The 12,501-nt window shown below is 37.8% G+C and overlaps 1 protein-coding gene across 8 annotated transcripts in view; it reads left to right on the top strand.

Annotated features, from left to right (window-relative positions):
* The window catches only part of PJA2 (praja ring finger ubiquitin ligase 2), a 91,590-nt gene extending 79,884 nt beyond the window's left edge, over window positions 1–11,706 (top strand). For 4 of the 8 annotated variants that reach the window (XM_074952930.1, XM_074952936.1, XM_074952931.1 and 1 more), the window contains 3 exons: window positions 10,185–10,299; window positions 10,622–10,743; window positions 11,492–11,706. In XM_074952930.1, coding sequence (XP_074809031.1) covers window positions 10,185–10,299; window positions 10,622–10,743; window positions 11,492–11,617 — 363 coding nt within the window. In that variant the 3' untranslated portion in view covers window positions 11,618–11,706. The remainder of the gene's footprint in view (window positions 1–10,184; window positions 10,300–10,621; window positions 10,744–11,491) is intronic. The other 4 variants (XM_074952933.1, XM_074952932.1, XM_074952937.1 and 1 more) reach the window with 2 other exon arrangements.
* The last annotated feature ends 795 nt before the right edge of the window (window positions 11,707–12,501 follow it).

Genomic DNA, 12,501 nt, shown 5'->3' with positions numbered 1-12,501 from the left:
GTGGTGTCTCGAAGGTAGCTGGGAGTGTTGGTAGCATAGGGCCTGAGGAGAGAGTCTACATAGCCAGACAATCCTGCTGTCAGGTGCCAATGCCTGAGATCATGGGGCACCCAGGATTTCCAGGTTTATGGATCTTGAGTAGTAGATAGAATATCCCAGGTCTGGGTTCCAGGGGTGTGTCTGTGCGGATTTGATCTTGTGGTTTTTCAGGGAATTTCTTGAGCAAATGCTGTAGTTTCTTTTGGTAACTCTCAGTGGAATCAGAGGGTAATGGCTTGTAGAAAGTGGTGCTGGAGAGCTGCCGAGCAGCCTCTTGTTCATATTCCGACCTATTCATGATGACAACAGCACCTCCTTTGTCAGCCTTTTTGATTATGATGTCAGAGTTGTTTCTGAGGCTGTGGATGGCATTGTGTTCTGCACGGCTGAGGTTGTGGGGCAAGTGATGCTGCTTTTCCACAATTTCAGCCCGTGAACTCTTAAAATTACTTTGCTGTTCCTCATTAAGAGAAGTTAATCTCCAACAAATGAAATAACAATAATGATAGCCATCATGCATTCATATACATACAGTTCAAACTGTTCTAGGAATATTGGCAATTTCTCTATATTTACAATCTGAATATGGAACATCCAGTAATGGTACGATTCATGCCCAGAAATTATTTCTGCTTAACCCTAATTCTGAATTCCTTTTTTCCTCTTTTTGCCCTTTGATCCCACAGTGGTGCAGGATATATATCTGCTGTAGATTTGGCTCAGGTCCATTTTAAGAAAAGGTGGTGATTTTTCCAGTCTTAATTACCTTGCTCTGGTAGACAACAGATGACCTCTTCTCTGTAGCATCATACAGAGCGTTGCTCTAAACTTTTAGCAGTTGGCCTTCTCATGTCAAAACTAAAATTCAACAGTGTAGCCCAGTTTGATATTCCTGTCGAAATAAGATTTTGAGGTCCCATGTAGTTTAATTGAGGATCTGGAGAGGGGAGTGCTTGGGGAGGTGAGTAGATAACACAAAGTGATGTAGGCTAGTCAGGAGCATAGGGGACTGTGAGGAATTTCAGAGAGACCTAAATAAGCAAAGTGAGAAGACAACAAAACAGCAAACAAAATTCATTGTCAATAAATGCAATGTAATGCGCATTGGAAAGAAAAAATTAAACAACTTATAAACCTGTCAATTGTATCAACTCAAGGAAGCGACCTGGCCTCCATTATAGAAAATTCAGTGAAGAGTTCTTGATGTGCAGCTGTAGTTTAAAAAAAAATGTTAGGGTGTATAAGAAAAAGGTTTGAGAATAGTGCAAACAATATTAAATGCTCTTATATAAAGCAGTGATGCAACCTCATCTGGAATAGTGTGTTCAGTCCTGTCTCCCCATCTCAAGAAGAATATTACAAAACTGGGGGGCGGGGGGTTCAGGGAAAAGCAAGAGTGATGAAGGGAAGGGAAAAATTCTCATATGAAGGGAGATTGAAAAGTTTGAGAGAATAAGAGGAGACATGAAAAATATGTAAAATAATGAATGGTCTAGAGAAGGTGAATTAGGGACTTTTCTCCTATCTCGTAACACAAGAACAAGGGAACATTTGATTAAATTAAAAGATGAGATATTCAAAATAGATAAAAATAAATTTTTTACTCGATCTGTAATTAAACTGTGGAATTTGCTGCCATGGGATATTGTTGAGGCCAATAATTTAACAAAATGTCAAAAGGAATTGGATAATTTATATATCAGAATAATTAGTCAGAATTATAATGCATGATCATAAAAGATTTGGAAGAGATTGAGATTGGCTAAGGATCAAATGTTAGAGGTCACGGTGAGACCTAATGTGAGGAGCAGATTATCCCACACTTGCCTGCTGTGGGGTTCTTCACCTTTTTTGGACATCTGATGCTGGTCACTGTTAGACAGGATACTGAACTATATGGACCATGGGTCTGACCCAGTATGGCAATTCCCATGTTCCCAGACACCTCAATCTTAGGTTGCATTGTACAAAAGAAGTGCTAAATGGTGCTTTTAGATGTGTAATGCACTGTTGTAAAGTAATTGCTGCAGTGAGTACCTGGTATGTGATCCTGTAAATGCAGAAGCAACATCATTCGACTACCAGTCCATTAGTTCAAAGGGATAAATTCAATAGACTTGTTTGTTGTAGTACACACGGAGAATTTTTTAAATCTCTGTCTATAGCTCACTCCCTTAATATATTGATCGTGGGCCTCTTCAGTCCTCTCCTGGTAATAGCCATGGGAGGAGATCTGGGAGATGAAAAACCCCATGAGGATCCCTTCACATTTTTCTTCATTTAATCATTCAGTCAGGGGACAGGGGTTGTAGCATCAGCAGTGATTCTGTTCCCATGCCACCTAGTGGCCTACTGGCTGTCCCCCTCTCCTCACATTTGTCTCCAGACTTCTTCTCCTTGTCCAGATCTGTTCCACCCCCAACAATCTGCTATTCATTGAACTTTTTGAAACTTCGCACTTTTAGAGAGAGGTAAGGAATTGACTCTGTGTACACAATTTGCAGAGGGACAGTAGGGTTGAGGTCTGTTGTTTCTCTCCTCTATTTATTTATTTATTTATTTACAAATATTTTGGCTGGTAACAAGCATGTTATTTCTGGAGAGACAAACCCACATTTTGAGAACTGAAAAACTAAACATCTCTGATGGTATCTTCTATACTGAGCACTGAGTCCCATTGGGTAGATAGAAAGATTAACCTAAATAATCTAGACAGAAGCCCCTGGAACGCCATAAAATTGGTTCCCTAATCCATGAACTATTGGAACTCATTTACAAAACTTGTCTTGAACATTATATGAATATATTGTCTCATACTATAAAATTAGAATTTTTTCTCAAAAAGCATTTTATCAAAAAAATCTGATTTAAATTTAAAAAAAATCTATTTTTTTTACGTTTTAAATCATTGATTTTTATCCACCCAGTTTTTTTCCCCTGGGGGGACTGTGGTATCTGAGTGGCTTCTCTGCACAAGAATAGGGGAGCCTGCATGGAGAGGGCAAATCCTTTATGTTCGTTATATTTACCAGATAATCTTGTCCCATTTGTGTTCATATTTATATGTTTATACCTGACCCAGAAGTCTTGGAGTGTTGAGCCTGCAAGAAGTTTGTCTGTATTGCTAGTATGCAACAGACATAAGCTCTTCTATCGGAAGAAAAGCATGAGCCCTTGTTTAATTCCATCTGTAATGGCAATCCTTGGGGGCTGTATGCCTGATTGACTGAGAGAGCTGCTGTAATTGTGGTGGTATCGTTGGGAGCTGTTGAGCATTCTGTCCATTTAGTAAATCATGGATGACTGTAAACAAGTTCTTATTTAGTCTTTGAGAGTGACACAAGTCCTATCCAGTCAATTTTTATATCAGACCAGGAGGGAAGACAATTCCCTTAGAACAGTGGGTCTCAACCTATTTACTGTTGTGCATCTCATATGCAGCTCTATATGTTTATGTGGGCCACATCCACACAATATATATATACTATTTGTATGGCCCTGAGTATGTCACAAGGGACTCAGCTGAGTGCTGATTGGGCCGCCAGTTGAGAACCACTAACTTGGACTATATACCAGTGTTTAAAATTAGGTCTTAGTTGTCTGAAGCGTTATGGAAAGCAAAAGAGCCTGATATAATCGATTTTTGTCAGTAGTACATAAATGCCCAATAGGATGTTTCAAAGTATCTTATATGGCTTTAATAACTGGTTGACACTTATGATACCTGGTACATACATCACTTCTCTCCGCTTCCTGGAAAACCCCATTGTGGGATAGCATCATTCTCATTTGTAAATTCAAGTAATTCTTTAAAGGTATGGACTCTATGCTTTTGGCTAAACAAATTTAGCAATTCTGTATTGTGTTGCGAATGTTGACACAATGTATTTGTTGATACAGTTTGAATCTAATACCATATTCACTGAGCCTCTGTGAAAGTCAGCATTCAGATCCGCTCTCACTAAAATCTCAAGCTTTTTCTGGTTTTATGTCATTATCAAGGGCATCAGGATGGCTCTGCATCTACAAGCAAGTCTGGAGCTAATGTAAATACAGGTTTCAGAGTAACAGCCGTGTTAGTCTGTATTCGCAAAAAGAAAAGGAGTACTTGTGGCACCTTAGCGACTAAGCTTATGCTCAGATAAATTGGTTAGTCGCTAAGGTGCCACAAGTACTCCTTTTCTTTTAATGTAAATACAGCTTCTTTAGGGAGAAAAGATAGCTCATAGGCTATTAAATAGCTTATAGGGAGCAGATGAGTTTTAAACTTGCATGCTATTCTATCTATTGCACTGTCTCCAGTCAGTGTCCTCTTTTATAGTTACCAGAATACTTCTAGGTGTTCCTGTATTCATGATTCTTTACCTTTTTTAGGTGAACCTGTCCTAATTTTATTAACGCACCTGTCCTAATTTTATTAATGCCAAGAATCAACCTGTTAAATTCCTGACCTTCTACTGTCTAGCTATACTGGGAAGATTTCTGATCAATAGAGCATCCTATATATTTTTGCATACTTACTACATTCAGAGGTACGGAATATTTTCTGGGCTGATCAACTGTTTTCAGAAATGGTTTAAAGTGGTGAGGAGACTTTCAAAATAGCAAAAAAACTACGTCTATATTATTTGATTATACCAGAAACAACAGGAATTTTGAGAAGATCTCAAGATATGTACTCCAAATCAGAATTCTATAGATGGCTCACCTCTACTCCGAGCTTCAAGATAGTTACAAAAATTGGCCAGAAAACAGCAAGAATTATCCAACTTATGGCTTGGTTTCCTTTGGGAGAACTTTGTATGTACCTTCTGGAACTTGAAAAGGAAACTGACTGAAAATCTGTGCTACCCAGAGGACTGTGTGTTTGGCTGTCATCTGGATTTTGATCTACTAAGGTCCCATGTTTGATGAGCATAGCCTGATTTAGAAACAGGAAATACTGTTTTAAATTCTCTTACAAAAGGCTCTAGAACCGTAGTGGGCAACCTGTGGGCCACAGGCCACTGGGAGCTGCAGGGGGCCATGCCTGTGGATGGTCAACGTCAACATGTCTTGTGGCCCGCAGTCAGCTTACCCTGATGGGCCCACAGGTTGCCCACCACTGTTCTAGAAGCAGGGGCAGGTCTACCAATTTTGCCACCCCAAGCAGTTGCCACTGAATTGCCGCCGCGGCGGGGGTGCCGCCGAATTGCCGCCGCGGGACACGGACTACCGCCCCATTCTGAATGCCGCCCCAAGCACCTACTTGGAAAGCTGGTGCCTGGAGCCAGCCCTGTCTAGAAGACGGAGTCTAACATGATTTGGCTGGCTAGTGTTACCCTAAATTAAGGCAAGCTACCTAGTGTAGGACACTGTGGAAAAGGTGCAGCACCATCCCACACTGGTTAGGCACACAGTGCTAGAAATTAATGTTCCTGATACTGTTTTCAAACCAAGTTTAAATGATTCCTTCTTTTGCTTTTAGGTTCTTGTAGATAGGGCCTTTAAATGGTGCACCATGCAATTGGAAAATCTAAAATCGATGTGGAGCAAGTAAAATAAAATAAAAATCTTGGAACAGAGAATGTCTTACATTTCTCAGAATACTGGCATAATGGTACGAAGGTTTTCTCTCCTATTTAGTACCACTGTCATAATGCCCACAAACATTCCAGCCCTGGAATTACATTTTTCAGAAAAATAATCTTTTAGGCTAGCTTGTTCCGGGGTACAAACAGTTAAGAATCCTGCACTCCCCTTCACTAACCTGAGTCTTTTCAAATTCAGGTAACAAGCATGTTCATGGAAATGACTTATCACCGTCTACAGGTATCGGCAATTTCTGATTATCTACATATACGGAGCGTAGGAAATATGTTGAATATGGGATAGTAAATAGCATTTTGTTCTGTAGCTTAAAAGGAAGACTGGCTGCTCCCTGTCAAATACAATGAGGTGGCCAGGAGTATCACAGTTTGGCAGCATTTTGCATGTGGGGTTAAGGGTGTTCTCAAAGTCTAACCCAAGGGTCAGCAACTTTTCAGAAGTGGTGTGCCGAGTCTTCATTTTTTCACTCTAATTTAAGGTTTCGTGTGCCTGTAATACATTTTAACATTTTTAGAAGGTCTCTTTCTATAAGTCTCTAATATATAACTAAACTATTGTTGTATGTAAAGTAAAGAAGGTTTTAAAAATGTTTAAGAAGCTTAATTTAAAATTAAATTAAAATGCAGAGCCCCCCGGACCGGTGGCCAGGACCCGGGAAGCGTGAGTGCCACTGAAAATCAGCTCCCATGCCACCTTTGGCATGCGTGCCATAGGTTGCCGACCCCTGGTCTAACCACTGACTTGAAATATTATGTACGATTTTTTGATATTTGAGGAACTGGTAGGGTTGATTTTAATGATATCATCAAGAAAATCCTATCTGTCTTGTGACAGTGCAATTCATTCTTTCAGAGGTACTAATTTATTTAAACCCCCTTCCTCAATCTTCCCAAAATTTCTAATGTTCCTTATCTGAACTAGCAAATTCATTTGCTAGATACCTTTCCCCGTGACAACCTAACTTTCATCTAAGGCTGTTATAGCTCAGAAGTTATTGAGAAAATCTCTCTACCTAGCAAAACCAATTTGCTGTAGCTAAGGAGCACTTGAAAGGGGGGTGAAACTGTAGTATTGCAAAAATCCAAGTTTATCTTACTCTGGGAAAGGGAGAGACTGAGCTGTCACAATTAAGCATGACTCTATCCATTTTTCTCCCGTCTAATTGGTAGATTAGCCAATTGTTTATTCATAGATTCCAGAATCTTACTGAATGTCAAAGAAAGCTCCGCTTCTGTGTCCAGCAAACTTAATCTTATAAACCATTTGTGATAATTTTCCACCTGTTCTAATTAAGCTATAGAACAAGTGCTGGTATATCCTTCTACTCATTTCAGAATACAAGATGGGCTGTAGGCCCAAATAGGAGGATGAGAGTGGAAACCTGGCTGGAAGTCTATAGACAGGAGGTGCAAAAAAACCTTTAAAATATGCAATAATTAGGAAATGCGTCAGTCGGAGAGGAAGTAGAGGCCTGAGGTTGATTCCCAGGTGTTCTCATTAACTGTTTTTAATAACATACACTACTACATTTTGTAGCTTCAGGATAGCCATTTCTTTGGACTACTTTGATATTTAGGCTTGGGGAAGAGCATCAAATGAATTATTATCCCCTCCTCCTCTCCCCCATGCCACCCTTCAGATTTTTATTTTCATGGTTTCTCAAATCTCTTGTCCATTTCTTGCTTTTGATGTTTTTTTCATCTTAAAACTAAGTTATGTAATACTGCATTTAAAGATTTAAACATTTTTTAAGATTAACACTCAAAGATAATATCTTATACAGGAACATAAATTAAACCAATTCTAACCCTTTAGAATGTTGGACTTGGTTCTGTAAACTTTCTCCCTATTTAAAGATTGAGATGGACACACTCAAAGTAAATCCAGATATAATCCAACATAGTAGTCCCTTAGTTTAGTGTATTGAGTGCTTTCCCCTTTTGTATTTTACGTTAATTAGTAATTAATTGGCTGCTGTAGATCTCAGTAACATTTTCTGTAAATATTACTATTAGAGATTATTCAAACCTAATAAGTTTTGTGTCTATTAAAATAAATAAATTGGATGCTGACTCCCCCCCCCCCCCCCAAAATCCATGCCTGTATTGAAGTGTCATCTTAGATGTTCAGTTTCAATTGCTATTGTTCTACTGTAAGACTGTTGTTAGGTCCATCCTAAATTGAAATCTGTCAAATTTGGTTCAGAGCAAGTTGGGGGGTGGAGGGGGGTTGTACTATGTCTCTTCTTATCATCTAGTGTGCACCTTGGGGAATAATAGATGTTAGTTCGCTTTAATCTGCTGAAGTGCCTTAGAAATTTGAAGAATTTGCAGTTTGACCTAAGTACATTCTTATGCAAATCTAAAGTAGTTCTTCTGGTTTTACTGGATTTTGAAACTTTTTAAATTGAGGCCTCATCTCAGTCTTCTTATTTTAAACACTAGGGACCTGAGTTGCCAAGTATTCAGTCAGAGTCCACATTAGATATGCATATTCCAATATCTTTCTGATGAACCTCAACTTTGAAACTTGGGAACCTGTTCAAATGTCATTTATTAGTTTAGTGTGCTGTTCTTAAAAGTAAAATGTATTTTTATGAATAGCTTGTGCTTATCTCTTTGGTGATAAGATGGATGGCTTGTTAGTGATGAAGTATGTGTCTCTGGGTGGAAGAATCGAGGAGACACAGTGTAAAATGGCTTAACTTGTTTTGTTTCTTTGTATTTGAACGTTTGTCACATGTTACGTGTACAGAAATATATGTTTGTGTTAATATATATTGATAAATATTTATTTACTTCCCAATAAGAATATCTTTTTAAAGAAAGAGTATCATAATTATTAAAGATACTAGGCATTAAGAGCCATGTGGTGCCAGTTTAATAAAATATTTATGTCCAGATTCACTCTCCTGCTCAGTCAGCCTTGTGCCATACCAGCTACTTGAAAAGAGGTGTATGAATTCCTGCACAATCCCACTTTCCCTTGGTCCCAGCATAAGGAACATGACACGGGAGCGTGCTCTATCTTTGTGATCCTCAGCTGCCAGAATAGGTTTTTGGGGCCAATGGTAACTAGCAAGTGAGAGCATAGCCAAAAAGTTGCTGTCATTTATGTGAGGTCTATGATTGGGGACCCTCAAAAGTGGCTTTAATGCCATCCTTGTTTCCACCCTCTCTGGATTTGCGCTGAGCGGAATTCAGCTGGTCCAGTGAATATGGGCTTCTGACTTTAAAATCTGTTTTTCCAGACTTGCAAGGTCTGGTTTGCCTATGATCCATTATTCCAGTATTCTTGGCTTTCTAGCTTGATTTAAGTTTTTTTTTAAAGGATTTTCTATCTTTAAGATGTAAAATCTATTTAACATGTCATCCACACCATATAATATCTCAGTATTATGTTCATTTGCTTCAGCTTTCCATGTTGTAAGTGCAATAAATGTTCTTTAAGTTGGGAAATAAGAAAATAATAATAAATATACCAGTACATTTCTACAGTACCTTTCATCCAGGAATTGTAAAATACTTTACAAACAATTGGTTAAGGCTCTCAACATCATTATAAGGTAAGTAAATATTACATGGGGTCCGCTTCTCTGTGCACTGAAAAGCAGCTACACATTAGATGGAACATGTTTTACGTTATGCCACATAAGTTGTCAGAAAATAAAGAATACTGTATCTAGTTGAAACTGAAGTATGAATTTTAGTTGGACAGAATGTGACTAATCGTGTCGTATTTGGTCAGGGACACCAGTGTTAACTCCTTACTCTTAGAAAAAGTGATCTTTAATGACCTTGTATTGGTCAAGATCTTAAGTTGTAAGTGTTAACCAAGAAATGGCTCCTCAAAGAGTACAGTGCTTCTCCACTCACCACTATACATTGGTTGAACAGCGAGCCACAGGGAAGAGTACCATCTACTGAAATATCCCTACTCCTTGCATTATTTGAGTCTTCGTGAAATGTCACTCATCCGCATAATGACCTCGATGGATTCGCGCTTTCCTCCTGAAAACTAGTATTGCTGCTGATCCATAGTCAAGCCCACTACTATTAGCCTTAATTTCTCGTATATAGTTTTGGGCTATGTTGTAGTTGAAACTGGGAAATCTGTTAACATGAAGCCATTGGTACTGCTTTCAGAAGGTGACAACAGCAGTGTGTTACGAAGGAAACAGTCAATTCTGACCTCCTGCATCCTCTAAATCATTCCTGAAAAGACATTTTCATGTCATTTTGTTCAGCCACTTTATAATATGAGTAAATATTTATTAGGGAGTAGCTTGAGACCATAACTCTCTTTGCTAATAACCTAATTGACATTTGAAACCAGGGATCCAGAAATAAGTAGCCAATCAATTAAGTTTCTGTTCCATTTGACCTGTAAAAATCTAGCAGTAATGCTGCTCTACATAACTTGCGTAATTCTTTTGCTTAATAAAGCAACACAATAGCTATATTAATTTTTTTTGTCTGTTGGGTTTTTTAAATGTGAAGCATCTCTGTCATGAATAAGGAAACGTAACTTTTTTAAAATAAAAACTTCCTTTTTAGACTGCTTTGGCACATCTGGAGTCTCTTGCCGTTGATGTTGAGCAAGCTCATCCACCAGCCAGCAAAGAAAGCATAGACTGTCTGCCACAGATTATTATTACAGAAAATCACAATGGTATGGAAAAAGCAGCTCACTAAAAATTTTAATTCCTGCAAAATGTATCTAAGCTTAAATTTGTTATAGTGTGGTAGTGTACATACAGTATTTAAAGGAAGCTGACACTCTGTTACGCAGCACAATACTGAGTGGTAAATTCAGAAATTATCTGTTCACTCTGAGTAGAACATAAGGGCACTTTGGAAAATGACTTGCTTACTCTGGTAAACTGTATCATATTATGATTAGCCACTGATATCTTCTTAACATATTTCACTTGATTTTTAATTAAACTTAAATTTTAAAATTTGTGATGTGTCTTTGTTTTTTCCTCCTCAAGCTGTTGGTCAGGAGCAGTGTTGTGCTATCTGTTGCAGTGAGTATGTGAAAGAAGAAATAATAACTGAGCTGCCCTGTCACCATTTCTTTCACAAACCCTGTGTAACACTTTGGTTACAGAAGGTGAGTTCTCCTTTGCTTGCTTGCGGGACTAGTGGTGAGTTTGTGCTCTGTCAGTTAGAACAACATGCAGCTTTTTCTGAAAACTTATTACGAGATTATTTCACAAAATAATTAATTGGATTATTTTAATATTTTAAGAAACAATTTTGTTGGTGGTGAAAAGAAATCCCTAGGAGTATGCAAGGAGCAAAGTTGGTTAGTCTTGACTGTTTAATGTATACAGGACCCATAAACAATTTAGACATTGCTTGCAATGTGTGTACAGCCCTAATGTTGAACTGCAGCCGTGATGGTACCAATATTCTTTAGAATGACCAACCCCTAGAACACCATACTGTGCTTCTCATTACTAGGAGGTAAAAAGAAAATTTAAATGGATTAGATAAAAAAATTCTTCTTGGATTGGAGAAATTGACTTAAACTTGTTTAATTTTATTTTTTTCTTCATAACTTGCCTAGGAAGAGAGAATAGCAAACTACAAGAGTGAAGAGTGCAACATCACTAAAGATGAGGAATTGTTTAAGGTGGTTCAGAGCAATTTAACTAGAAGTAATAATGTTAAATTGCACTGGAAAATTTAGACTGAGGTCTGTTTGGTTGTGGAATTGTCTCCTCAGCACAGGGATGAAAACCTCAGTGGTTGAGACATTTAAAAGATGGGTGAATAAAGCAGTTGAGAATTGCTATTGGAAAACATGTAAAGTCACGCACACTTTGCAATTAACCTGTTTCTTTTGTCTCTTCTAGTCAGGAACATGCCCGGTGTGTCGTCATGTACTTGCACCTGTACTCCCTGAAGCAGCAGCTGCTGCTACTTCCTTTCTCTCTGATCATGATTCCCCTCCAGTCCACAGTGCTGCAGGAACACAATAAAAGTAACCTCTGGTATGAGATGTTGCCCCAGCAAACTAAAAATGTAAATTTCTTCTGTTTTAATTACAATGTGAAAACAATTATATATAAAATATATTATATATAAAGGCTATATATAGTATATATTTTAGTTTAGAAAGAGAATGTAAGACTTTCTAAACTGTTTAGATTTACAATAATAGCTAAAATTTTCAAACTGAAAGTTAGAAAAATTTGCATCAGTTTTCTGCTGTAGAACATCTTGCTGTTAACTGTAATATCTAAAGCTTGTATTACGTTAAATTTGTCAAAAGAATGATCATTAATGTGGCACTTTATGTGTTCAAGTTCTTGCAACTGCAGTGCAGTTGGATCTTATTAAAGTTATGCTTATAACCTGTTTTACATAATATAACTCAACAATGTGTTTTTTGTTTTTTTGTTTTTGTCAAAGATAGTTGCACCAAGTGACTTTGTAATTGATCTCTCATATTTGCATCAAATGTGAAGACGTTCTGTGATCACAGCCGTAGTAAAATTTGGTTTCACTGGAAATAAACTGCATAATAGTACACTTTTTTTATCTTATGACTTTTTCCATAATACTCTTTTTTCCATATATGTGAACTATTGCTTATCTGTTATGGATACCACAATGTGGAGATTTTAGAATTATTTGCACTAGTCTTGAGCATATGATCTGGCTTTTAAATAAATAAATAAATAGGTGGGGTATGAAACTTAATGCTGGGATTTTCAAAGGAGTCGAAAGAGTTAAGTCAATGGGAGTCAGATGCCTAATTCCTTTAATCTCTTTTGCAAATCCCATGCTAAATATTTCAGTCGTGAGTTTTAGGGGGCTGGGGTGATGTTTGCTCACTTTGTGCAAACATGTTCAAAATAGT

The sequence above is a fragment of the Natator depressus genome, chromosome 5 (genome assembly GCF_965152275.1).
Source record: "Natator depressus isolate rNatDep1 chromosome 5, rNatDep2.hap1, whole genome shotgun sequence".
NCBI lineage: Eukaryota > Metazoa > Chordata > Testudines > Cheloniidae > Natator > Natator depressus.
Note: the sequence above shows the minus strand (reverse complement) of the source record. Positions and strands in the feature narration are given on the sequence as shown.